This window comes from Pongo abelii, chromosome 18 (assembly GCF_028885655.2).
Source record: "Pongo abelii isolate AG06213 chromosome 18, NHGRI_mPonAbe1-v2.0_pri, whole genome shotgun sequence".
Taxonomy (NCBI): domain Eukaryota; kingdom Metazoa; phylum Chordata; class Mammalia; order Primates; family Hominidae; genus Pongo; species Pongo abelii.
The window spans coordinates 21,748,785-21,776,578 of record NC_072003.2 but is presented as its reverse complement, the minus strand read 5'-3'; the positions used below and the strand labels follow the sequence as shown (position 1 = coordinate 21,776,578).

The window sequence follows — 27,794 nt, the reverse complement described above, 5'->3', positions numbered from 1 at the left end:
TAATGTAAAATTTATCATTTTAACTATTATTTTAAAATGTACAGTTCAGTGGCTTCTTGTATATTTACAATATTGTGCAGCCATTACCACTATCTAATTGCAGAGAATTTTTGTCACCCCACAAAGTAATCCCATACCTATTGGCACTCACTTTCTATTCCCCCTCCACATATCCCCTGGCAACCACTAATCCACTTTCCATCTCTACAGACTTGCCTATTCTGGATATTTCATATATATGGAATCATACAACATGTGGTCTTTTGTGACTGGCAGCATAATGTTTTTCAGGTTCATTCAGGTTGTAGTATCTATCGTTACTTCACTCCTTTTTGTGCTTGAATAATATTCCACCCTATGAATAGACCACATTTGTTTAGTCATTCATCTGTTGGTGAACACTTGGGTTGTCTTCATTTTTTTTTGTTTTTATCAATAATGCTGCTGTGATCATATTTTTTTGTTTTTGTTTTTTGAGACAGGGTCTTGCTCTGTCACCCAGGCTGGAGTGCAGAAGCACAATCATGGTTCATTGCAGCCTTGATATCCTGGGCTCAAGTGATTCTCCCATTTCAGCCTCCCAAACAGCTGGGACTACAGATGTGCATCACCTTGCTTGGCTAATTAAAATAAAATTTCTTATGGAGATGGGGTCTTACTATGTTGCCCAGGCTGATCTTCAACTCCTGGGCTCAAGTGATCCTCTCTCCTCAGCCTCCCAAAGTGCTGGGATTACAGGCATGAGCCACTACACCCGGCCGACCACTTATATTTAAATACCTGTTTCCAATTCTCTTAGGTCTAGATCTAGGAGTGGAATTGCTGGGTTAGATGTAATTCTATGTTTAAGTTTTTAAGGAACTGCCAAACTTTTCCACAGTGGCTTCACTATTTTACACTCCCACCAGCAATTTATGAGTTTGGTAATCTTTTTGTTTTCCTTTGAAGAACCAGCCTCATCTTTGAGCCCATGTGGTGGTGGGAATATTTAAGACGTATTCTTGGCTGGGCACAGTGGCTCACGCCTGTAATCCCAGCACTTTGGGAGGCTGAGGTAGGTGGATCCCTTGAGCCCAGGAGTTCGAAACCAGCTTGGATGACATGATGAAACCTCGTCTCTATTTAAAAAAAAAATAAAAAAGTTAGCCAGATGTGGTGGCACACGCCTGTAACGTCCTGTAGTCCCAGCTACTCTGGGGACTGGAGGTGGGAGGATCACCTGAGCCCGGGAGGTTGAGGCTGCAGTGAGCTGTGATTGCATCACTGCACTTCAGCCTGGGCAACAGAGTGAGACCCTGTCTCAAAAAAATAAAAAATTACTCTCGTAGCAAATTTCAGGAATACAATACATTATTATTAACTATAGTCACCACGCTGTACATTAAGTCTCCCAAACTTATTAATCTTATTTCCAAAAGTTTGTATCCTTTGACCAACCGCCCCCCCGCCATTTTCCCCCACTCCCAGCCCCTCTGATGATGTGACTTCCACCCCATTTTGTCCAAAGATGTGCAGCTAAGCAGGAGCTAGCCACTTAGCATATGCCAAAGTGATTGCTTCAGGGATGGGCATGTGACCTGAGCCAGGCCAGTGAGATTCAACTCTGAATCAGAACAACCCCTGAATTTTTGTTACTTGGGTCAATTTAAAAAAAAACACTTTAAAAAATTAATTAAGCCAATTTGAGCTGGCTTTCCTGACACTTGGCCAAGTGACCACCCTGTATAATTAAGATCTGCTTGTTTAAAATCTCTGTCCAAGAGATTTACCTCCTATGTATGTTTTACATGTATTCAATGTCAATTCTACACTGGGTACAGCTACAGGATGATACTAGAGTTGAGCTCACACCAGTAGGACAAGACAGGATCAATGAATGGTCAGAGATGGGATTTTGCAGACAAAGGGGAACTTCCGGCTGCAGGTGTTATCATTCCATGACCTCAGAGCTGTGATGGAAAGAAGCAGAGAATCTGGGTGAAAATCCATTCGCCAAGATAAAAGTAACCCCACCACTCCTCTGAAGTAAAAGCCATCTCCAACGGGCCTTGTGTCTATGCTGGCAGCCCTTTCTTGCTGATACTTGACAAGCCTGCTGTCCAGCCTTACTCTTGCATAAAGCTGATCCTGGCTTGTCACTTTGGATGGGAGGATGAACTTCAGCCAGAGGCTTGGCCCAACTCTGGCTACCCAAGGCTCCAGGAGGGCTCTCAGGAAAAAAAGCTGTTCTCTACCTCCCTCCCCTAATTAGGAAAAGAAAAAAGAGCAAAGAGGGAATAACAATTAAGTGTCTGGGTCTGGAGTTCTGTAGATCTAGGTTTGAAACCCAGCTCTACTACTTAGCTTGCTGTGTGACCTTGAACAAGTTGCTGAACTTCTCTGAGCCTCATTTTCCTCATCAGCAAAATGGGAATATTGTTTCTATTTCTTAAGATTGGTGTGAAAGTGATGATTCATGATGATGCCGGTGATTGCTAACACTGAATACTGAGCATGGCAGCTATTCTATGAACACTATCTTCTTTTTTTATTCACATTAACCTGTGAGTTAAGTATCATTAGCCACATTTCGAAGACGAAGAATCTGAGGCACCAAGAGGTTAAGGCATTCTCTTTGGGCTACACATTAAGGGTGGAGCGGGGGTTCCCACAAGGGCAGTCAACCCCCGAGTCCATGCTCTTGCCACGGTGCTATATCAGCTGTGCCTCCTTTAATCCTCACAGCAGTCTTGTAGGTAGGACAAATTATTAAGCCCATTTTATAGAAGAAGAAACGGAATCTCAGAGAGGATAAGTAATTCTCTGCAAGGACACAGAACTAGAAAGAAACAGGGCCAGAATTTGAATTCAAGTCTATACTCTTGTCACTACCCACACCCTCATGCCACTGCACATGTGGCTTGCTTCAGGAGCATGAGTCTGGGGAAGGGGCTTGCACTTTGATGTGTTGGTGAGTTGACATGGAAGCATCACCCCTTGACTACTCTCCATACAAGTCTTTATTCCCCCCATGCTTCTATTTATAATGTCTTTTCATCCAAGTTGGAGTTTATATGTCAACCAAACCCCATTTAATGTTGTCTAAAGCATATCCATTGTGGAGAATGGTCATGCCCCCAACACCCTAGTGACCTCAACCGCTCTCCAAGGTGCTGAACAATTTGCCAGTCTCAGGCCATCAGGTCCTCCTCTTCCCCCAAGGCCCTTCTCCGCCCTCCCCACCTGTGATGCCTCCCGGGCGCCCCTGCAAGAGCCTTGGTCTCAGGGGTACCCACCACTGGTAGGCCTGTACCATATCTGCACGCAGTCCTCTTCTTCTGGGTCCGCGTGGACGCCATCGTCTGGCTGGCTGCCATCCCAGTAGCTGTAGTCATAGGATGAGCCGTCAGTCCATTCAAACTGCCCTTCCTGAGAGGGTTCCACCCAGAGAGACAAAGAAGCAAGCCAAGGAGAAGAAGATCAGGCATTTGAGCCAGGCAGCTCCAGCTCAGACATCTTAGCAACTTAATTTCTAACACCTCTGCACAGATGTCCTCATTGAGGCTACTGCTATCTGATACTACTGCTACCAATCTGACTGTTATTATTACTACTATTACTAGCTGCCATTTGTTGAGGGCTTATGATGTGCCATGCCAGGCACTTTACTCATTTTATCCTCACCATTCTGAAAAGCAGGCATCATCAGCCCCATTTTACAGATAAGAAAACCGAGACTCAGATTGGTCTACCCAAATTCATACAGCAAATAAAGCATTAGTGCTGGGAATCAAACCCAGGTCTATCTGAATCAAGTACCCAAGACCCCTAACTACTACACTTTGCCAGTGGATGGGAGTCACTTTCCATCTGTTTTCTTTTTGTCTAAATAGTCCGTGTTTTTCTTACCTAGGGTGGAACTACTCTGTCCAATTGCAAGGAAAGTCCTGTTGGGAATTTGATTGGTGTTGCAATAAATGTGCAAATTAACTGTGGAAAAAACTACATTTTTACAACTTGTCCAGGAACAGGAGCCATTTCTCCATTTATTTAAGTTTTAAGAAAAGTATCCCCAAAGCACTGATAATTATGGAGCCCATGTCATACAATGGGAATAGCATGCTACTTCCAAGACAGAGACTAGAACTTGAGGTCCCATGTTCACCCACTGCCTAGCTCTGCAACCTGGGCAAGTTACTTAACCTCTCTGAGCCCCAGTTTCCATATCTGTATGGTGGAGTTAATATGTCCTTTAGAGAGTTGTTGTGAGGGTTGAACAAATTAAAGCATGTGAAGGACTTAGTACAATGCCTGACACATGGTGCCCAGCTCTGAAAAGAAGAAGAAAAGGCATTTTCTTGTATTTATTATTATTATTAGGTCTTTCAATACAAGTTTCTTTAACTCTGATTTAATGTAGTTATAATCCAATTTTAGAGTTGCTATTATAAATGGACATTTTAGTGTTTTTAAAATTATAACTTCTCTATGTGTTCTTGCCAGTTGAAGTCTATTGATTTAAAAAATCACCAGGCATGGTGGCTCATACCTATAATCCCAGCACTTTGTGAGGCTGAGGTGGGAGGATCACTTGGAGCCAGAAGTTGGAGACAATCCTGGGCAACATAGTAGGACCCTGTCTCTATCAAAAATTAAAAAACAATCCAGGTGTGGTGGTGCCTGCCTGTAGTACTAGCTACTATGGAGCCTAGGTTGGGAGGATTGCTTGAGCCCAGGAGTTCAAGGTTGCGGTGAGCTGTGATTGCGCCACTGCTCTCCAGCCTGAGCAACAGAGCAAGACCCTGTCTCAAGGGAAAAAAAATAGGCCGGGCGCGGTGGCTCACGCCTGTAATCCCAAAACTTTGGGAGGCTGAGGCAGGTGGATCACGAGGTCAGGATATCGAGACCATCCTGGCTAACACGGTAAAACCCAGTCTCTACTAAAAATACAAAAAATTAGCCGGGCATGGTGGCGGCTTCCTGTAATCCCAGCTACTTGGGAGGCTGAGGCGGGAGAATAGTATGAACCCAGGAGGTGGAGGTTGCAGCGAGCCAAGATTGCGCCACTGCACTCCAGCCTGGGTGACAGAGCGAGATTCCATCTCAAAAAACAAACAAACAAACAAACAAAAAAAACACAGGTCTGACTACACTGTTACTTCTGCTACTTTAAGAGCAATTTTCATCATCCTTAATGAGTTCTTATAGTATGCTAAGCACCACGCTAAGCTCTTTACATACATTAGCTCACTTATTTTTCTTTTCACAAGGCACTGTTATTTTCATCCCCATTTTACGGACACAAAAACTGAGGCTCAGAGAGGTTTTTTAAATTCGCATAAAGTCACCTACCAGCCAGTAAGTGGCAGAAAAGGAGCTGGCACTGGAACCTTATTCCCTATAGTGCCCTGAGCAAGGCAAGAAGCATACATGCAAAATAGAGACTCAGTATGTGGTTTGCCCAAGAAAAATTTGAGGACAAATATCTGCAGGTGGAGTTTGCTGTGACATTGCAGAGATCTGGTCCAAGCTACCCTCTTCAGCCTTATTATACACCCACCCCTACCCCACTCTGCGCTCTAATCACAATGGTCTTCCTTAATTAACTTCCTTGAATGTGCCACGACCTCCTCTTCCTTAGGATGTTGAACCGTGCTGTTCCCTCTACCTGGAATATACTACCTCTGGCTAACTCCTATTTACCCATTAGACACTAACTTATATATCTCTTACGAATGAGGGCTGTGGCAACCACAGAAGTACATTACCCAGATTGCCTTCAGGAGGACCAGCAGAAAGCAGAGTTGATGGACAGCCCCAGGTCTCCTGCCACCTTGGATTCACTGCCTTGTCTGTGATAAGAACATGCCTCTGCCTCTTTGGAGCTGCCATTGCATTCACAGTGAGACAATGCTTCCTCCAGGCTGTTCCCAGCCAGTGACTCAGCATGTCAGGGGTAATGGTGCTGGTGCTTTCCTGTCCAGTGCAAGATTCCAGTCTTGGGCATCTTTCCTCGGGGACTCCCCATTGGCCTAGCCAAGACTTTCTCAGCACTGTGCTGCGATCTGAGGCTCTCCCTACCCAGTCCTTCCTCTCTGATCTTCTTTCACATGTCTTAGACCCATGGTGTTGTCTGGAGTCCTTCCCTGCCTACTTATGCCTCCTTCCTCTTTTTCGTTCACAAATATTTCCCCTCCAACATCTCTTGCACATCTAATCATGTTTTAGTGTCTTTTTTTTTTTTTTCAAGTTAGTCTTGCTCTGTCACCCAGGCTGGAGTGCAGTGGCATGATCTCCACTCACTGCAACCTCTGCCTCCTGGGTTTAAGCAATTCTTCTGCCTCAGCCTCCTGAGTAGCTAGGATTACAGGAGCCCACCACAGTGCCCAGCTAATTTTTGTATTTTTAGTAGAGACAGGGTTTCACCATGCTGGCCAGGCTGGTCTCAAACTCCTGACCTCGTGATCCACCAGCCTCGGCCTCCCAAAGTGCTGGGATTACAGGCATGAGCCACCGCACCCAGCCTAGTGTCTTTTTTTTTTTTTTTTAAGAGAATCCAAGCCAAACAGGTTTTCTCTGACCATGCTATCTGTTCCCATCATTTAGTAGGACATCATTAAATGTCTTTCACAAATTGGTCATTCTCTAACTGTGACATCTTGGTGTCTGATTTCTCTCTATATCCTGTGTGCATAGCCGTGACCTTGCACTGATGTGAAAAGCTTATTAAATCAAAATAGAATCCTGGTTGGAGCTTCCAAGGGGGCCCAACGGCCATTGCTTTCTCACCTGTCTGTGATCATGAAGGCCTGTCCAGACGTCAGCTGGGATGCCGGGAACACAGCTGTTCACGAGGTCATATACAAAGACATTCTCCTCCCAGCTGCGAATTTAAGAAACATAGTAGCTGATTCCTCATGGCCTCTTTTCATAGGATGGAGTCAAAAATTGAAAGCAATCCATATTTACCTTCCTGGACCAAAGTAAATAGAGGATATGATCCAATCCGGCCTCCATTTTTCATTAAGTCACCCATATGTGGCCGGTCCTACATGGGCATCTCTGGATTTGAACTATGCCAGTTCAAAGAAGGACTCAGTACTGCTACTCATCCCTAAAAATTTAAATCCATCTCAAAAACACTAGCAAATGAGGTGGATTATATTGAAGATATGATGAAGAGAAAACAAAAGGAGTTTACATTGCATTGCACACATCACATAAATAAATGAAAATTTCCACTAGTCATTCCTGTTCTCTCTCAGAGGCCCTCCTTACACTGCCCATTTATAATATATCCCCTTCGCTCCTAGTCTTTTTTCACATACCATCTCCAAAATCTCTGTTTTCCTGGGAAACTCAGCTCTAGGCTTCAACTTGCATTTCCCACTTAGCAAAACAAAGCCCCTCAGTTAACAGCCCATCATCCTTAGAAGTCATGGGTGTCTTTTGGGGGGATTCTTATCCTCTATTTCAAAGAGCTTATCAAATAATTCACCCAACAAAAGGAATCAGTGGGGGACCCTGGTGACAGTCCACTGCAAAAAACAACAAAGAAGTAGAGATGGATGGATAGATTGATGAATGAATGGATGGATGAGTGGATAGATAGACAGACAAATGGATGAATGGGTAGGTGGATAGGTGGTTGAATGGGAGGATGAATGGATACATGGATGGATAGATGAATAGATAGACTGATAAACAGAGAGGTAGAGAAATGAACACAATTATTTTCATCCTATCATTCAAATGTTTCTTGAGCATTGACTTCATTCCAGGTACTGTGCTGAGTGTCTTACGTGCATGAACTCATTTCATTCTCACAACAACCAGGCACTGGGGCAAATACTACTGGTTGTCTATCCCATAGCCATTCCTAATCCCTTACCCCATTGCCTTCATTATGACCCAGAAAAGCCAAATTTTGTTTTCCTATCTCCCTTTGCAGCTAACATTGGCCATATGACCAAGCATGCCGGTTAGATTTAAGGCAATGTTTGTGGGGACATCTTGGAAATATTTTTCTCCATGATGAAAGGAGGGAGCTATGTGGAGAAGACCCGAGTTTCTAGCACTGCCCTTTCTCCTTAGGTTGTAGCCATGTCGGGACACAAAACTTGGAGCTGCTGCATTGAAGATGCTGAAGGAAAGCCAAGACAACTGCTCATCCAGGGCCCATATCAACGAGCCTGAAACAAGTTGTTTGTAGAGGTTAGAAGAATGGGCAAGAGATGTGACAGCAAATGTGAGCACACTTCACTCAAATCATTCACAGGCCCAGATGACAGATCCCACTGAAAAAAATGATTCCCACTATTGGCTTCCACACGGCACTAAAAGGTGAACTTTAGTATGTCAAAGAAATCAATACAGAATGATAATAATCAGCCATAGGCCTAATACTTCACTTCAAAACACAGCCATGTTGATGTACCTTTTGTGTTGCAACAACATGTATCTGCTCCCATCAGCTTCAATAATTCACTTCAAAACAGGGCTATGTTGAGGTACCCTTTATGTTGCAACAAGGTGTATCTGCTCCCATCAGCTTCTTCCAAATGACTGCTCTCTGAAGGCTCCCACCTTATCTAAAATACCCACCATTAGAAGATTTCTTTTTTCTTGAGGCATTAGTAGTAAATCCAAGCACTCATATTTACTCTCCTTAGTTTTGTGTTAGTGAAGTGGAATTGATTGCCAATCAATTCCAGATTAGAAGCACTTAGAATTCTGGCACTCAGAATTTGTCTTAACACAGTGCTCCAGCCAGTCACATGCAAAGAGTTACTTAACATACACTCTTGGAGGAAAGGAAAGAGAGGAAGGAAAGTGGAAGAGTGAGACAAGCCTTGCTCACTCTCAGAAAGATGAACTGATATGGAATATTAAAAAAAAACTGGCATCCTCGAGGCAGAATTATAGTTTATTATACCTAATAATAATAATAACTCCTACTGCTGGGCATGGAGTTATCCAAGTGCTGTATAAGAACTTTAGAGGCATGATCACCTTTAATGCCTCACAAGTTTAAAAGATCAGTATGAGGCCAGGCACGGTGGCTCATACCTGTAATCCCAGCATTTTAGGAGGCCGAGGCAGGCAGATCATGAGGTCAAGAGATCGAGACCTTCCTGGCCAATATGGTGAAACTCCGTCTCTGCTAAAAATACCAAAAAAAAAAGAAATAGCTGGGCATGGTGTCATGCGCTTGTAGTCCCAGCTACTCAGGAGGCTGAGGCAGGGGAATCACTTGAACCCAGGAGGCAGAGGTTGCAGTGAGCTGAGATCGCGCCACTGCACTCCAGCCTGGCAACAGGGCAAGACTCTGTCTAAATAAATAAATAAATAAATAAATAAAGATCAGTGTGATTATTGCTATTTCCAAGTTGAGAATTCTTTGGCTTAGAGTTTAATTGATTTGGTCAAGATCGTGCAGGTAGGAAGTGATGGAGCTGGGACTAGAGTCTAGAACTGCCTGACTCAAATGCCCTTAATCAATGCTGATACTGTCCCCCACAGTTTTCTTCATTTTGAACATCTGCTGCCCTCATTCCCTACATTTCCCAATCTTTCAAGATCCTGATCCAGGACCAGTACTTCCAGGAAAGCTTCCATGACTATCTTCTATCCAATCCTTGACCACCTGTAGCCCAAAGTTCCTGTTCCCCCAGGGGCTGGCTGGTTAGTTTGGTTCTCCATGTTCAAGGTCCTTCTGATGCAATTGAGGTTGCAAGTACAATGAGGGCTGTCTAGAGAAAAGCCTTGATTTGGAATCACTTTTGCATTCGCTTTTTATTGAATATATCTCATTTTCCTCTACAGGCTAGGGATTCTTTGAGAACTGATGTCTTCTGTCTTTACAAGTGCCAATCCTGTACTGTGCTGTGCTCTCATAGCAGATTTGATCCCTGAAGAATGCCTTTCGTAGAGCTCCATGTTAGCTGGCTTTCAGTTAATGGGAGGCACTTATGAGTCTTTGGCGGATGGGTAGGAGGGAGAAACCAGAGTATTTCTTTCCCCCTCTGCTTGGGAGTCTCTGGCAGGGGCTGCCTATCCTCCATGGCTCCAACTCCCATAGGACTGGCCTGTCCTCCAGCTCAGGCATGGAATTGGCTTTCTGCTCCTATGTATCTCTAGTTTGCCTTACTACTCCCTTTTCAGTTCTGAGCTTCCATCACTTGCCTATATTATCTGTTTTAGACACCTGTAGTGGTTCTTGTTTTCCTGGCTGGACCCTGACTGTCTCAGTATATCCCTCAGCCCCACTGAAAATACACTGGTTGTTCAATACATCTGTTAGAGGAAGAGATGAGTGGATTCACGATGCATTTGGAAACTAAGATAAAGTACTCCTTCTCTTTTTTTTTTTTTTTTTTTTTTTTGAGATAGGATCTCGCTCTGTCACCTAGACTGGAGTGCAGTGGCCTGAACATGTCTGACTGCAGCCTCAACCTCTCAGGCTCAAGTGATCCTCCCACCTTCGCCTACCGAGTAGCTGGGACTACAGGTGTGCTCACCATGTCAGGCTAATTTTTTGTTTTTTGTAGCAATGGGGTCTTGCTGTGTTGCCTGTGCAGGTCTTGAACTTCTGGACTCAAGCAATCTTCCCATCTTAGCCTCCCAAAGGGTTGGGATTACAGGCATGAGACACTGTACCTGACCCCTTTTTTTTTTTTTTTTTTATTTATTTATTCATTTATTTTTTTGAGACAGAGTCTCACTCTGTCGCCCAGGCTGGAGTATAGTGGTGCGATCTTGGCTCACTGCAACCTCTGCCTCCTGGGTTCAAGCGATTCTCCTACCCTAGCCTCCCGAGCAGCTGGGATTACAGGTGCCCTCCACTGTGCCTGGCTAATTTTTGTATTTTTAGTAGAGACGGGGTTTCGCCATGTTAGCCAGACTGGTCTCGAACTCCTGACCTCAGGTGATCTGCCCGCCTAGGCCTCCCAAAGTGTTGGGATTACAGGCGTGAGCCAACACACCTGGCCCCCTTTCCTTATTCTTAACAAAAGTCAGCGGCTCTACACATAAAAAACCAACCCCCTTTCTAAAGTAGTTTCTGAGATTCTTGAAGAACAGAGATAAGATTGTGATTTGTAGCTTGGGTGCCAATGGAACACATCACACCTGGCCTGAGAACACTCACAAATCAGCAGGGAAGTCAGATGCAAAAAAGGTAGCGAAGCTGTGATAAAGGGAGTGTGCCAGGAGAGCTGGGTAATGAGTGTAATTAGGGAGTCAGAAGTGACCTCAGTGAAGAGATGTTGTCAGAGCTGTCTTGAAGATTGAGGAGGTATTTACCTGGAGGAGAAGATAGGGATGGAATTCCCAGCAGGGGGAATATAATGCCCAAGAGTATGGAGAAGTAAAAGAGCTGGACCAAACTGGAGAACTCTGAGATGGTCATTGTGGCTGGGGCTTCGGAGACAGAGGAATGTGGAAGGAGGTCTTGGAGGGTGGGCTATGGAATCTGAATCCACGCGTTCAAAACTGGTTTCTCCCACTTAAGAGCGGTGTCATGTTGAGCAAGTTACTTACCTTTTCAGAGCCTCAACTGCCTAATCTGTAAAATGAAGATACCTATGTAATATGGTTTGAGGGAGTTTTAATGTCATGATGTACATGAAACATGTAGCAAATAAGTGTCAGTTATGATTTCTCATATTCCTTACATCATATTCTTTATATATGTAGTATATCAGTTGTATCACAGGATACAAAACAGAGGACAGCACAAGACTGGCACTTATAAAGGTAGATCTTCCGGCATGCTATTTGCTACCCCTGCTGAATGCTTTGCCTTCTATAGCCAAGGATGGTTTCAATGAGAAATTAGGTTGGATAAAAAGTAGCTTCAATTGGCCAGGCACTCGGCTTATGCCTATAATCCCAGTACTTTGGGAGTGTAAGAGGGAGAATCACTTGAGCTCAGGAGTTCAAGAGTGGCCTGGGCAACATAGTAAGACTCCATCTCCATTTTTTTCAAATAGTTTCAATTACCAAAGAGAAATGCCAGTTGGAAATACCATTCTCCACCCCATTTCCCAAGGGGGTGCTTAGTTGAACTATGGGGGACTGGGGATCCCACTTACCTGTGGATGGAGGCCAGCTTGGCGGACTTCCTGCCCACAGAGAACTCAGAGCAGTAGAGGTCAGCCTCGGCCCAGGTCTTATTGAGAGGGAAGAATCGATAGCAGTGGCCTTTGAACTCCATCCAGAACAGGGGGCACAGGGAAGGCAGGGGCGGCTCTGGCAGGGCTGGGGGCAGAAAGGAAACAGACTGGGAGGAAGGTTGGCAGTGCTGACATTGTTTCCATAGCTTAGTACCTATTTTCTTTTCTTTATAATCTTTTAATTTTTTTTAAGAGACAGGGTCTCGTTCTATTGCCCAGGCTGAAGTGCAGTGGTTTGATCATAGCTCATTGCAGCCTCCAACTCTCAGCTCAAGTCATACTCCCACCTCAGCCTCCTGAGTAGCTGGGACCACAGGTGCGCACCACCATGCTTGCCTAATTTTTTAATTTTTGTTTTGTTTTGTTTTTGTAGAGATGAGGTCTTACTATGTTGACCAGGCTGGTCTTGAACTCCAGGGCTCAAGTGATCCTCCCGCTTCAGCCTCCCAAAGTGCTGGGATTGCAGGCATGAGCCACCGAGCCCTGCCTGTACATACATTTTTTTTTTTTTTTTTTTTTGAGATTGAGTTTTTGCTCATGTTGCCCAGGCTGGAGTGCAATGGTGTGATCTCGGCTCATCGCAACCTCCGCCTCCTGGGTTCAAGCGATTCTCCTGCCTCAGCCTGCCGAGTAGCTGGGATTACAGGCATGTGCCCGGCTAATTTTGTATTTTCAGTAGAGACGGGGTTTCTCCATGTTGGTCAGGCTAGTCTCGAACTCTCAACCTCAAGTGATCTGCCCGCCTCAGCCTCCCAAAATGTTAGGATTACAGGCGTGAGCCACCGCACCCGGCCGCCTGTACATACTTTTAAGAATGAAAGTAAAATATGTCCCATTATGATGTATGCAATTCTATGCTTGAGGTCCAAAAAACATATACATACCTACGTTTTACTAAATTATAAAAATAATATGTGCACATCATAGAACACCTGGAAAATGTGAATGCTTTGATACATTTTTTTCTCATGTCACATTTGTATGCAGTGATGTTTTAATGTAATGTGATTATATGGTACTCTACATACCAGTCGATATTCTGATTTTTAAAAATTAAAGAGTATAAGCATTTCCCCCATGTCATTATACATTTTTGTAAACATTGTTTTAAATAGCTCTTGAATCCTCTACTGAGTGGCTCTCCTAGAGTTTATTTAATCATTCTCTTATTTTTAGATAATTAGATAGCTTCTCTATTTTTTAAACTATTACAAATAATTCTGAGATGAGCAGCTTTGTGCATAAAGCTTTTTTGGCATTTCTGCTGATTTTCTGAGAAGAGATTTTTAAGGCTTTAATACAATTTGCTAAATTGTCTCCTGAAAGCAATTTATCCTCCCACGGTAATGTCTCAGAGTGCCCATCTCACTTTGCCCTTGCCGGAGCTCAGTGTTATCACTTTCATGGCAGTCTGCAAATTTTATAAGCAAAAAAAGGGTATCTTTTTCAATTTGCAATGCTGGACTATCTGGCAAGACTGCACATTTTCCCACACGTTTATAGCCAAGCTATAGCCAAGACTATTTATATCTTTGCCCATCGAACTCCTGGAGTTCAGGATTTGTTCTTAACTCTAAAAAGAAACAAATTTTTAAAAACCCCATGTTTGAGACAGTAAAGTTCTCTCAAGTCTCAGCCCCTCTGAAAGCTTCTTAAGAGATACTTTTTTTGGAAACCACGACTCAGGATGACTGGCAAGAGGAGACAGGCAGGCTGAGAACCTTTCTCATACTAGGTTGGATGGATTATCCATGAAGACAGCCAGTGGGCAGGGGTGGAATCTGTTAGACTGGGGTTGAGAAGCCTGGGTCCTACCCCCAGCTCTGTATCTGACCTGCTGTGAGACGCTGGCTCATTCTTTCCCATCTTGACCTTCAAACTAGATGATCACTGGGGTCCCTTTTGTAGCCATCCACTCAAGGGTGGATGAAGGTCACCCTTTAGTGGAATCTTTGCCTTCAAGCCACTATAGTGGTTGGCTGAGCTCATGGAGTAATAAAGTAGTGAACAGCATTCATTGAGCATTTGTTATAGTTTCCCTGTATGCCAAGCAAATACAGGGAAACTGAGGCTAAGGCAGGTTGAGTAACTCGCCCAAGATCATCCTGTAGGTAAGTGGCATAGTAAGGATTTGAACCTAGGCTTCCCAACTCCCAAGTTTTTGCTCATAAAGTTGGCATGATGCTTCATGATGGGAAATTAGCGGGTCTAAGAATAGTTCATGGTCTTTACAGCACCTACTTCGTGGAGTTACTGGATCAACTGTTTGGGCCAAATAAAGTCACCAAGTACTTGGGATATATGGATTGTGTAATGTACGGTTATTAATGATTAGCTCAGGGTTTTATAACCAAAACTGATGGGCTGCAGGGATCCAGTGAATTTCCCAAAATCAAATGTAAAATCAAAAGTGTGTGTGTGCCTCTGTGCATTTCTCTGGGGAAAGAAAGGGACAGTTGCTTTTATCAAGATAGCTGTGCTAGGCAGGCAGGTTCCAGGCCATGCTTCTCAGGGCTGGTCAGTACCACTGGGCTTTCCCCTTTGACCAGAACAGCCTCTCCCTGACCCCAGCAGCTGTGCTGACCAGGGGTACCTCCCTACCCACCCTGGTCAATCCTGGCCAACTCTCTTTCAATGTATGCCAGTATCCAGACTGGAGCCTGTTGGTGCAGAATTTGCTTTCTTAATCCTCTTCTATATGGCAAAAGGAAGGAGCTCTGCTGGGGGAGGTAAGTGGGCACAGCACCTTGGCCTGTCCCCACCCTTTTCTGGGACTCAGGTTCCTCCTTTCTTGATGGAGAGCATTGGTCTAGGAGACATCATCTTGATGCGTTAAAGCGCCAATGGCCAAGAGAGTTGATGGACCCTTTGTAACGCTGGGTGTTGCTGAGCTCTTTGCAGGGACTTTTGAGCACTGCCTACAACACAAAAAGGCTCCACTGAATCGCTGCCTGGGGACACTTTTTCAGCAGTTTCTCCCTTAGCATGGATGAGAAGCAGCAAATCATTTCTACCAGCAAATCATTTCTACCTTCTTTCCACTCAGTAACCAAGGACACTCATCCGTGAGAACTTGGCTAAGTTTGTCCAGGAGTGACTGGGATGACTCAGTTTTTGCTGGTGATAAGCCACTTTTCTCACTCCCACCTGTCCTAAAATTACTTGGCACCCTACATACTCATATTAGAGATGAAAGTAGGGTGACCAAGCCATCCCAGTGTGACCAGGACCATCCCAGTTTTAAAATCAAGAGTCCTGGCTGGGTGTGGTGGCTCACGCCTGTAATACCAATACATTGGGAGGCTGAGGTGGGTGGACTGCTTGAGTCCAGGAGTTCGAGACTAGACTGGGCAACATGGTAAAACCCCGTCTCTATAAAAAATACAAAAATTAGCTGAGAGTGGTGGAGTGTGCCTGTAGTCCTAGCTACTCTGAGGTGGGAAGATCAATTGAGTATGGAAGGTCAAAATTGCAATGAGCCATGATCATGCCACTGCACTCCATCCAGCCTGGACGATAGAACAAGACCCTGACTCAACACAACAACAACAACAACAACAAAACCCTGAGAGTCCCACATCCTGGGCACTCCTACAGTTCCCAGCAAACTGAAATTGGTTGGTCACTCTCAAGCAGTGAGGGGGAATTTTATCCCTGCCGCTTGCCAGAAGACATTGGACAATGTCTGGAGACATTTTTGGTTATCACCACTGGAAGTGGTGGTGCTAATGGCATCTAATGGGTAGAGGCCAGTAATGCTGCTAAACATCCTACCTATATTGAACAACTCCCCACAACAAAGAATGATCCAACCGGAAATGTCAGTAGTGCCAGGACTGAGAAACCCTGCCCCAGATGGAAGGCAGGACTCCAAAAATGTAAAATAACCCCACAGCACAGCAACACAAAACATCACAGCAAACATTCACATTTCTTAGCCTGTTCCTATTTTCTTTAACAAAAATTAAGACACAGCCCCCGCAACTAATGAGAAGTATAGTGTGGGCTATTTCTCTAATTTTAGAGTTAAAATGTATTACTAATCCTAGCCCATGGCTTAAAAGCATTGAAGACATTGCTTTAACATTGTGTTTAAATTTAACGACATGGACCTCACTAAAGAAGTCTGCAGAAGGGAAGTCTAGCACTTTCTCCCCTGAGTTTAGAATGAGGTAAACTTCTTTGTCATCTCTCTCCGACTGTAGGAGGATTTTTTTCCCCTGTTTTCCCTTCCACTGAAGATGAAACTCTTCATGAGTTTCTGCATGAAGAAAGGGTTCGAGTTTCAATTCCCTGCTTCAGATAGCTCTGACTTCACCTCCTACCCCGTGTGGGTGTTAAAACCCCAGTCCAAGCATTACGGAGGCTGATGCCCTACTTAGGGCTCTGGAGCAATATGCTTGCTTTGCTCTCTATCTCTATCTTGGTTTCTGGCCCCTGGGCACCCCCCTCACTTCCTTAGAAGTCCAGTCTAATTTTAGCAGGATGTTTGCAGATGTTCATGTGACCTTTCTTCACGGCGGTAGTGGGAAGAGCTTGTAGTCTCAAATTCACCATATTGTGTAATCTGGACGTCTCCGCTCTCTTTCTCTCCTACCTCTTTTTTTTTTTTTAAATAAATTTTTTATTTTGGAATAAATTTAGACTTACAGAAAAGTTGTCAGAGAGTACAATGATGGTTACCAGAAGCCAGGAAGGGTAGTTAGTGGGGAAGGCAGGGGAAAAGTGCGGGTGGTTAATGGGTACAAAAATATGGTTAGATAGAATGAATAAGATCTAGTATTTGATACCACAACAGGGTGACTACAGTCAACAATACTTTATTATACATTTAACAAAAACTAAAAGAATATAATTGGAGTGTTTGTAACGCAAAGAAATGATAAATGCCTGAGGTGATGGACACCTCATTTACCTTGATGTGATTATTACACGCTGTATGCCTGTATCAAAATATCTCATGTACCCCATAAATATATACACCTACTATAGCCCATAAAAATTAAAAATTAGGCTGGTCGCAGTGGCTCACACCTGTAATCTCAACACTTTGGGAGGCCAAGATGGGAAGATCGCTTGAGCCCAGAAGTTTGAGACCAGCCTGGGCAACATAGTGAGACCCTGTCTCTTACCAAAAATTAGCCAGATGTGGTGGCATGTACTTGTAGTCCCAGCTACTTGGGAGGCTGAGGTGGGAGGATCGCTTGAAACCAAGAGGTCAAGACTTCAGTGAGCCGGGATTGCACCACTGCACTCCAGCCTGGGTGACAGAGCAAGACCCTGTCTCAAAAAAAAAAAAAAAAAAAAAAAAAATTAAAAAGTACCAAAGATAGTGTGTGGAGAGAGTTCCTGTATACCTTTCACCCAGTTTCCCCTGATGTTAACATATTAAAAAGCTAAGAAAGGAACATGGCTACAACATGATTACCTAAACTCCAGACGTTACTCAGTGTTTTCCTTTTTTGTGCTCAGATCCAACTTGGGATGTCTGTTACGTTGACTCTACCTGCATGTTTTATTTGACATAAACTACTCTATCTAGGATTGGCTGGGATCAGACAAAATTGACAAGAATTGGCTGGAATTGCTCAGAATTTCTTAGCATTGTTGGATAATTTGCCAAAAATAATCTCTTTTTTCCCCTCTTTACAACCAATTTTCAAGTCATGTCTATTCCATCTCCTAAACACATCTCTAATTCAGTTCGTTCTTTCTTCCCCTTCCGCATTCTTTTTGACCTTTTCCATGAAGACCTTCTCAACACCTTTTAGCTGTTCTTCCTGCTTTGTCTCACCTCCCAGGTCCAGAGGCATCCTTCCTCCTTGGAACAGCCTGACCTCACTTCCCTGAAACCCTGTAGGTGTTCCCTTTGCCTTTGGGAACTGCTTGCCCCTAGCTTATTCTGTCATTCAGCCCCTCCTTACTCTGTGCTCCAGGTTTGCCCACACTTTTGCCATTTCTCAAAGACATGTTCAGACCTTTGCAGACGATTCCCTTGACCTGACTTCAGCCAATTCTGTTTCTCCTTTGAGTCTCTGCTGCACAGTGACTTATTCAGGGAAGATGAGGCAGGAGCCTCTGATGAATGCTTTTAGAGCCCCTTGCACCTCAACATTCACACATTCTTCCTCTATCCCCATCAGCATCTGTTGTGATGATTCCTCTTCCTCTGGTGCCTTGGCACGTAGTAGGTGCACAATGACTAGGCTTGAATGCATAAATACATGTAGGGAATCAAACACCACTTCTTGAGGGCAGCCTCTTGGGAAAATGGTGAGAAGGCTATGTGCATAACTCATGCCTTTGAAACCAGGAGTCTTGACACTGCGATGGCATTCCTGGAGATTTTTAACCAAGTCCTGAAAGCAGAGGTTGCCAGATCCTGGTTTTGCATATTGTTTAGGACAATGATTGCTACGAAGGCCAACCTCAGCATCCCCTGGGACCTTCAGACTCCCAGGCCCCACCCCAGGCCTTCCAAATCAGAGTCTGTATTTTCACAAGAGCCCCAGGTGATTCTTGTGCATGTGAAAATCTGGGAAGCCCTGGTCTACAGTGTGCCAGACTGAAAGATGGAGCCTGTAGAATTACTCATTCATTCATTCATTCATTCTCTCACTGAACAGAGCCTGGCAAAGAGGAATTAATAATTAATTAAATGAAAGGAACTGAGTGGAGTGAGAAGGGGAAAAGGGTCCTTGGTCTTAAAGACTGTGGATATTTCAAAAAGAACCCCTGCCTCCAACCCTGTCTGCTCCTCCCAGAGTGGAAAACAAGTTCCTTGAGCCATTTACACCCCGCCTCCCCATTCTGGTCCTTTAGGTTTTCTCCACTGAGTAAATGGTGGTTATGGATGCCAGGGGTGAAACATACCAGAAAATGGGGCCGTGACAGGTCACTGCTCAATTACTCCCCTTTCCAACAGGGCAGGCAAAGGCCTTTAATTGGGAGGGCCTGGGAGGTGGAAAAGAGTGCTGGCTTGCACCGAGATGATCATTAACTCCAGCCTGCATGGCATTTCCCCCTCCTCCTTTACCTCTTGGGTTTAAGGAATTGGGAATAGAAGGCCTTTCATCAGCCTGACCCCAAGCCAGCCTCTGCTAATCTGTCTCTTGTGAAGGGATTTCTTTAGCTTTATAGCTTGACAGTCAGGTAACCATGGCAACACAACAACCAGTGCCAACTCTGACTCAGCATTCACTGTGTGCCAGGCATTGTGTTAAATGCTTGATACAGAAAAATGCACTCAATCTTCACACATCCTACTAGGTAGGTGCCACTATCACCCCCACTTCACAGATGAAGAAACCAAAGCACAGAAAGGTTGGCCAACTTGCCCAAGATCGCACAGCTCCCAGCTAGGATTTGAAGCCAGCTGTCTACCCCCAAACCTAGAGAGTCCTACTGCATTTAAGCCCATTTCCTTTTGCTCCAATCTTGATGGTCTGGTCCTTCATTAATTCCTTTATCCATTCAACAAGTACTATTTGAGCACCTAGTTGGTCTCAGGCAGTAGGTTACAAGCTGAAGATACTGTGTGGTATACTACACAGATGTGCCTTCTGACTTCATGAGCCTTACGGTCTATGAAGACCAAACTAAGAAAAATAAGCACAGGCCAGGTGCAGTGGCTCATGCCTGTAATCCCAGCACTTTGGGAGGCAAAGGCAGGAGGATCATTTGAGGCCAGGAGTTTGAGACCAGCCTGGGCAGTATAGCAAGACTCCACCTTTACAAAAACACTTTTTTTTAAATTAGCCATATGTGGTGGCACATGCCTGTAGTCCCAGCTACTCAAGAGACTGAAGAGGGAGCATCACTGAGCCCAGGAGTTCCAGGCTGCAGCAAGCTATGACCATACCATTGTACTCCAGCCTGGGCAACAGAGCAAGACCTTGTCTCTAAAAAAAAGAAAGAAAAAGAAAAACAAGTGCAAAAATAAAGATGCCATTAACATGTAATTTGTGGATGTGTAACATGCCAGCAAAAACTTCAGGGAGCAGCCCCCTCAATTATTTTAGAAACTGGCTGTTTGCCCCTTTCTCTCCCTAGTTGAATTGGTGGCTGCCCTGTCCCCATCTTCAAGGATCCCACAGGTGATTATGACAAGGCATCATGAGTTCCCTTCCTGGATGGGGGAAAAGAGGGTGTTGCCACAGGAACACCTAAAAGTGGAACATAACCCAGACCTGGAGATCTGGGAGGCTTCTTAGAGGAGGTGCTGTCTCAACTGAGACCCGGAGGATGAACAAGAGTTAGAGAAAGCGTGTTCCGGTGGGAGGGCACAGTGTGTGCAGAGGTCTGGAGGTGTGAGAGAGAATGGAACGTTGGAGAATTAGAAATGGTTTAGCACGGCTGGGAACTTGAGAAGGAGAGGAGGGAAGAGATGAGACTGGTGGTGGGGGAGGGGAAGTGGAGGGAGAGAGGCAGAGGGGAGGGGATGCACAAAGGGGCTGTTGCTCTGGAAACCAGGAGGCCAAACCACATGGTCTTTTCCTTCAATTAGCAGCACCAGAGGCCCCCAGGGTCCCACAGCTGGGGTGGGGGGTCAATGCCTTTGGGAGTTCTGAGCTTGTTAGGAAAAGAAAACACATCAGTGGAACTCAGGGCTCCCCCCCAACCCCCACTCTTTTTAAAGGAATAAATTGTCACCTTCCTACTCAATCTGGCTGCTGGCTCCCCTGGCCCCAATTCAGCCACCCACGAATGCGCTACCCTGCTGCCTCCTGCCCAGATCAGTCTTGGGACCCAGCCAGGAGGGGCGGTGGAGAGGTTCAGGGGCCACATTTGTCCACCCGGTCCCCATACTAGGCCCCAGACACTCCCAGGGGGATGGAAGAAAGTGTCTCACAGACTCCAGGAAGGTGGCTGCTGCATTCTGAGGACTCGGTCACCCTCACTGCCCTCCTGCTGTCCTACGGGTTCCACTGCCTCCTTCACAGTGAGCCCTGGCTCTGGGAAGTGGAACTGGTAGCCCCAGGTCTCTCCTGTCTAAGCTTTGCTGCCCCTTCTGTGAGCCACTCTTGAGGCCACATGAAACAGAGAAAAAAGCATTAGACAATTTCTTACATTGCTAATAATAGCAGCCATTCGTTGGGTGTTTAGTATGTGACTCCTTGAGATCAGCCTAGGAGGGAGTATCGGTATCATCCCCATTTTACAGATGAAGAGACTAAGGCTCAGAAAGGGTAAGTCACTTACTGTCTTGGCTCAAAAGTGGCGGAGCAATGATTGAGACTCTATTGAGACTTGAGTCTGACAGATTCAGAAACTCCTGGACAGACTAGCGCCTCTAAAAGATATCTTCTTTCTGGTCTTAGTTTTCTCATTTGTGAAATAAATCTATTAAGCACCAAATGTAACAATTAATTAAGCAAATAAGTCGATGTTTCCTGGGTACCTATTTGGCTTGAGGTCTGTGTCCTTAGGTTGCTCTCACTCTGGAAGGAAGAACATGCACATGGCAGAGTCATCACATACTAAGTATTCTGGAAGTATGTACAAAGTGCTTGCTCCGTGACCATAGAGGAGGAGTGGGAACTGGATAGAATGTCCAAGGGACACTTTAGGATCCGGGCTGCTCTAGGAGGTAGGAACACTGTCGCCTATGTCTCTACGCTCCAACTTCAGAGCCTGGACTCTGGAGTCAGATGGTCCTAGTGGGAAACTCATCTCTTTGTGCCTCAGTTTTCTCATCTGTACAATGGGCATGATCATAGTGCCTACTTCACAGAAAAGCCAGTTCCAGCTCAGAGGTAGAGATTCTAGTAAGTATTAGATATTATTACAGTAGAAACAGTCTGGGTCACAGAACCTTCCCAGAGCTGAGAGTGCAATGCCAGGCTCTTGGATGGGTGAGGAAGAGGCTACATAACTTGACTCATTCCCCTTCTATGCTTCCGAAGCCCTGCAGAAGCAGATCCTGAGCTTCAAAACACTGCTATAAATTTCCTTTGCTACAGAGAGTTCTTGGGCTCAGGAGTCAGGGAAAGGAAACTTTTTGATGGTTGAAGACGAATAATAAATGTTTACGTAGCTCTTACTGGGTGCCAGACACTGTTCTGAGGACTTTACACTCATTAATCCACTTAAACAATGAGATCAAAGGCAGGTTCAGAGAAAAGGTTTTGGGAAAAGGATTTAGTCTGTCTAAATCCTCCCAAGTCTCTAAGAGGTGTCTAAAAAGTTTTTTTTTTTTTCCCTCCAAAACATAGGGGATGGCCGAGTTGTGCTATTTGCCTATATTTGCATATGCAGGGGGTGGGTGATGAAAGGTCTGGAGTAGTGGGATGAATGACCCATTACCTGTGCCCTGTTATGCATTGTACCTAAAGGCTGGGGGTACACAGAAGAAGATGAAAAACCAAGCCCATTCTCAATAAGGAGGACCTTGGAGGTGCATGTATTCTCATGATCTGCCGGGGCCCAGAGACCCCTAAATCCTCCCTGCAACATGCCAACATGCATGCTCCTGCCCACATGCACCATAAACTCATACACATTCCCTCTGTGTTGAAATCACTTTCCTCTAGAGAATCTATCTGCATAGGCTGAAACTGGGCTTTCCGTAGCGCTGGGAGCCTGGGAAGCAGTAGAACTGCCACTTGGACAGTGATGACTATGGTTGGCTCAATTGGCCTCTGTAGCCTCAGTTTCCATAGCCGTAATATGGAAAGGTTGGGATGAGTGGATTTCTAAGACCCATCCTGCCAATTCCAAACTCTGAGCTCTCCCAGGTAGCTGAGATTGACACAATCTCAGTTCCCTTATCTACAGAGTAGGCATGAGGCTTGGGGACTGATGTTCAGAAGTTGCTTTCAATGTTGAAGACTTTTGTCAGAACAGAAAACTGTCTCCTGGCCAATTCAGGCATAACGTCAACAACCACAGTGACAAACATAGTAATGGTAATAACTCATTTTTCAAATGCTTACTATGTGCTAAGCACTTCACCCGCATGAGCTCATTGAGGATCTCTAAAACCCTTGATAGGGACCCTTGTTATCCCCACTTGGGGCTCAGAGAGGTGAGGAAACTTGAGTCTCAGAGAGGTCCCATGGGCACAAGCTAGTGAAGGACAGAAAACACCCTTAGTTACTCCCACTTTCAAACTCAGTTTTGGCCCCTTCCCACTTTTGCTGGCAGAAAGGCAAGATCTTGGGATATACAAGGTGCAGTCTGCAAGGATATTTTGTTCAACTTCTTTCCTACTTGCCTATTGTACTGGTGAGGAAACTGAGGTCCGACAGTAAGGATGCAGGTCACTGTTATGAATGGAATGTTTGTGCCTTTCCTCTTCCCTGCCCCCAATTCATATGTTAAAGCTCTAACTCCCAATGTGATGGTATTGGGAGGTGGGACCTTTGGGAAGTGATTAGATTTAGATGGGATCCCATCCTCATGATGGGATTAGTGCCCTTATAAGAGGAAGAGACCAGAGCTTTCTCTTACTCTGCCATGTGAGGATACAGTGAGAAGGTGGCCATCTGCAAGCCAGGAAGAGAGTCCTCACCAGGAATAAAATCTGCTGGCATCCTGATCTTGAACTTCCCAGCCTCCAGAACTGTGAGAAATAAATGTTTGTTGCTTAAGCTCCCCAGTCTGTGATATTTTGCTCTGGCAACCTGAGCTGATGAATATACTCAGAGAGTTTAGGACAGAACTGAAACCCCTTGCCCAAATGAGCTAAGACTATCCCTTATTGTTACCATTAGGGATGCTAGATTTAAAAAAAAAAAAAAAAAGAAAGAAAGAAAAAGCAGAAGGATACCTGGTTAAATTTGATTTCAGGTAAACAAACAGATAATTTTTAGTATAAATATGTCCCATGTAATATTTGGGGCATGCTTACACTAAAAAATAATTTATTAATATTCATTTACTGGTATTTTATCTGAAAACCCTATCAACCCACTGTTTAAATTCACCCTAACACTATCACAACCCAATAATTTGGCCTTATGAGAATCTCCATCTAGGTATTTCATTATTAGTTTTACTTGAATGGGGGTTTAAAAATGATATCTCTGCCACTGCTATGATAAGTAAATCCATATATGAACATAAACAAGCCTGAAAAGAACCTGGTAGAGGTGACAGTCAAGACTTTTGGCCACCAAATTATAGGATTCAGAACTCTTCTCATCCAGATGAGGGTCCCCCAGTATCAGTAACCCAGCCTTCCTATTGCAAAGTGGAAGAAATTGAGCTCATCTGAAGACCCTCATCCTCCATATGGGACACTGGGAGGCCACATGCCCAAGGCTGACAGGTTCTCATCCCTGGGGATGTCCCACAAGGCTGGGTGTTGCTGGGCTAGGCCTCCAGGGAGGCCATTAGAGGGACAAGTGTCCCTCCCTACACACCTAACCTCTGGTGGCACAGCAGCGGCTCTGAAAGCTCCCTGGGAAGGCTGTCACAGCCAAGGTGGGATTGGGGCCCAGATGCCAAATCCCTCACAAAACTACCATGTTCAGACCTTCCTGTAGTGCCAGACACTGTGCAAAGCACTTTCCCCATGTTATCTTATCTGCCTTGCACAGTAGCCCAAAGAGAATGCCATTGTGACCCAACTTTCTAGAAGAAGCTGAGGCTCAGAGAGATTGAGAAACTTCCTCTATGTCACACAGCTTGTAAAACTGCAAAACTGGGATTCAAACCCAGGACTTTTTGTGTCTGGGCCTAGAAGAGTGCCCATGACAAAGCTGGTAGGGGGAAAGCTGGCAGGAGACTCGGGTCAGGGCACCCCAACCCCCCAACAGAAGCTGCCGGGCCTCACCGATAGAATAAGTTCCTGAGAGTGTACTCCTCTCCAGCTGCTCCCAGCCCTGGTCCCTGCACTTACCTGGGCTGATATTGATGTCTGTTTGTGGAAAGGCCTGTGCAGAGTGGAGGGTCAGGAAGGCTGCAGCCCACAGTGTCCACCTTTGCATCCTGAGCTCCTAGAAAGCAACCTCCCAGCCTGAGTGGAGGAGAGAGGCTCTTTGGCTGGAGCTTGAGTCCAGGATTGCTCTCCTAGGGTCAGATGGAGCCTGGCAGGAGCTGGGACAGACTGGATGGACTCCAGTCCCCTCCTCTTTTCTTCCTTTTCTCCTCCCTCCTCTTCACACTGCTGGAGACAGCTCAGAATGACAGCTGAAAGCAAAGCAGCCCTAGGCCAGCCCCCCCTCAAAGAACCAAGAGACATTTTAGCTCCCAGTCTTGCCTCTGAACCAAGACAAAGTTTAGCTCTCAGTCTTGTCTCTGAGTCACGCCGTGGCCTTGGGTGTGCACTTCTCTGAGACTCAGTTTCCTCCTCTGTAAAATGGGATGGTAACGAAACTCACATTCCAGCCTGTCACAGGAGACAAAGCATCTCACCTCCCTCAGAGTAAATATGTACTGGAAGGTAAAAATATTGTAAGTCAGCATTGAGTGCAGAGGTCTCCTGGGCCATGGATGTTATTTGTTTGGTCTGCAGTGTTTTAAATTCTAAAAAATTTGTTGAGGTATAAAACCAAGAGATGTTAGGTATAAGTCCGGATTTCTGCCTTCTACTGGAAAATCGGAAGATCTAACAAAACATAGCCCTCATTTCTACAGGGCAACAATTGCGTGGAGCTGAGAAAGAGCGTCTCCTTCAGCCAGGCTCTTTGAGCTTCAGTTCACCAAGGTCTCCACCCCATGGGTCTGATCCTGACAGCATCCACCGCTGAGGAAGCACCAGGAAGCCTGTGTGAGTCAGCCTCCTTTCCTCTCCCTTCACCTCTCAGGGTATCTCAGGGTTACTCCGGGGGTTAAAGGAGGCATCTGTAGAAGATTCAACAGAGTGTTGCACAGAATAAGTGCTCCACAAAGAGGTGAAAGTGTCGTCACTAGTGCGTAGCTCTATTGTGTGGCTTGTTCAGAATTCAATGTTTAAAAACCCCTAGTGTTTTCATTGGGATCTCACCGCACTTTTGGAGAATCAATATTTCTAAAAACCAGAGTCTTTCCCCCCACTCTCTGTGTCCTTAGGCAAGTCACTTTGCCTCTCCGAACCTCAGTTTCCTCCTGTGTAAAATGGGGGATAAGTAGAGTACCTACCTCACAAGGATTAAATGAAGTAATTTGTTTCTAAAACTTGGCATAGATGCTGGCAAGTAGTAGGTGCTCAATAAATGACAGCAACATTTGCTATTGTTGTCATAGATCTAGTGCAAGGCTTTCCTTGGCATCACCCACATCCTCTGCCCCTGCACGCCCTCATTCCTCTCCAGAAATGCTCTGCCAGGTGCCCTGACACCTCATGTGGCTGGCACCCACAGGGAGGACTGGAATGTGTCCGTTTGGCTTCCAAGTCTTTCTGGAACACCTGCTGCTGTGCTTGTGAGGAATAACTTAACTTGTGCCCACACAGCTTGCCTTGCCTGCTGGCACCGGAGCTGAAAGTCTGCCAAGGTCTGACTCAGAATATGAGCACAGCTCGGGCTCAGTTTCAACCTACAGGATGCCTCCTTGGGTAGATCTGTTGCCTCAAAACTAGTGTACTGGTGCATATCCCAGAGCATGCACACTTACTTATTTATAAATGGGATATATTTATTACATGTTTATAAGTGATGTGCAGGTACAACTCACTGTACTAATATATTATTTCTGGTATAAAACACATACACCCACATTGGACATTATTAAACGTTGATAAAAGATATAAATGTGGAAGAAAGTTTGGATATTTTCTCCCTACTCCCTATCATCTTGTGAGCTGAAATTTGGGGGCTCCTGCTGTCATGTTCCTGGGTGCTGCTTGGAATTTAAAAGTGTCTATCTTAGTGTTTTGTGCTGCTATACTAGAACACCTGAGACTGGTAATTTACAATGAACAGAATTTATTGGTTCACAGTTCTAGAGACTGGGAAGGCCAAGATCAAGGTGTTGGCATCTGGTGAGGGCTTTCTTGCTGAGTCATCATATGGTGGAAGGTGAGAGGGTGAAAGAGAGACGAGACACAGAGAGAGAGAGAGCTTTTTAAAGAGGGGATGAACCCACTCCTGCCATACCTGAGCTACTCTTGTGATAACATCTTTGATCCATGTATGAGGGAAGAGCTCTCATAACTCAGACACCTCTTAAAAGTCCTGTAACCTCATCGGACCAGTCTAGTCCAACTTTTACGTAACAAACTTGTGTGTTGTTTTTCATTTGCCATGGACCCTCAGATTGAAGGTCACATAACCTGAGCACGCCCAGATGAACCAAGTGTGCAACCACAGGGGGAACCTAAGTGCTCAGACTGAGGAGCAGGGACTGAATTCAGAAGCAGACACTACATGGCAGGATCCAGAATCCAATCGGACTGAGCTCTGACGTTACCCCATGGCAGGATCCAATCAGGTCATGCCTCCCCACATCACCTCATTGCAAGATCCAATCAGATCATGCCTCATTACCCTATGCTTATAAAACCTGACCCAAACCCCAGCTTGGGGAGACAGATTTGAGCCTTTCCTCCTGTCTCCTTGCCAGCTGACTAGCAATAAAGCTTTTCTCTTCTTAAAAGCCAGTGCCATGATATTGGCCTCTGTGCACATTGGGTAGCAAGCCCATTGATTGCTCAGTACCAGTCCCGCCTCCCAATATCATCACAATGACAATTAAATTTCAACTTGAGTTTTGGAG

At 45.1% G+C, this 27,794-nt stretch overlaps 1 protein-coding gene across 1 annotated transcript; it reads right to left on the bottom strand.

Annotated features, from left to right (window-relative positions):
* Nucleotides 1-25,303, bottom strand: CLEC19A (C-type lectin domain containing 19A). Its single transcript, XM_003778573.4, has 5 exons — nt 25,000-25,303; nt 12,075-12,240; nt 6,769-6,862; nt 3,276-3,408; nt 1-1,949 (listed from the first exon to the last, which is right to left on the bottom strand). The coding sequence occupies exons 1-5, from the start codon at nt 25,085-25,087 to the stop codon at nt 1,870-1,872; spliced, it is 561 nt and encodes a 186-aa protein (XP_003778621.1). The 5' UTR covers nt 25,088-25,303; the 3' UTR covers nt 1-1,869.
* Between the last annotated feature and the right edge of the window lie 2,491 nt (nt 25,304-27,794).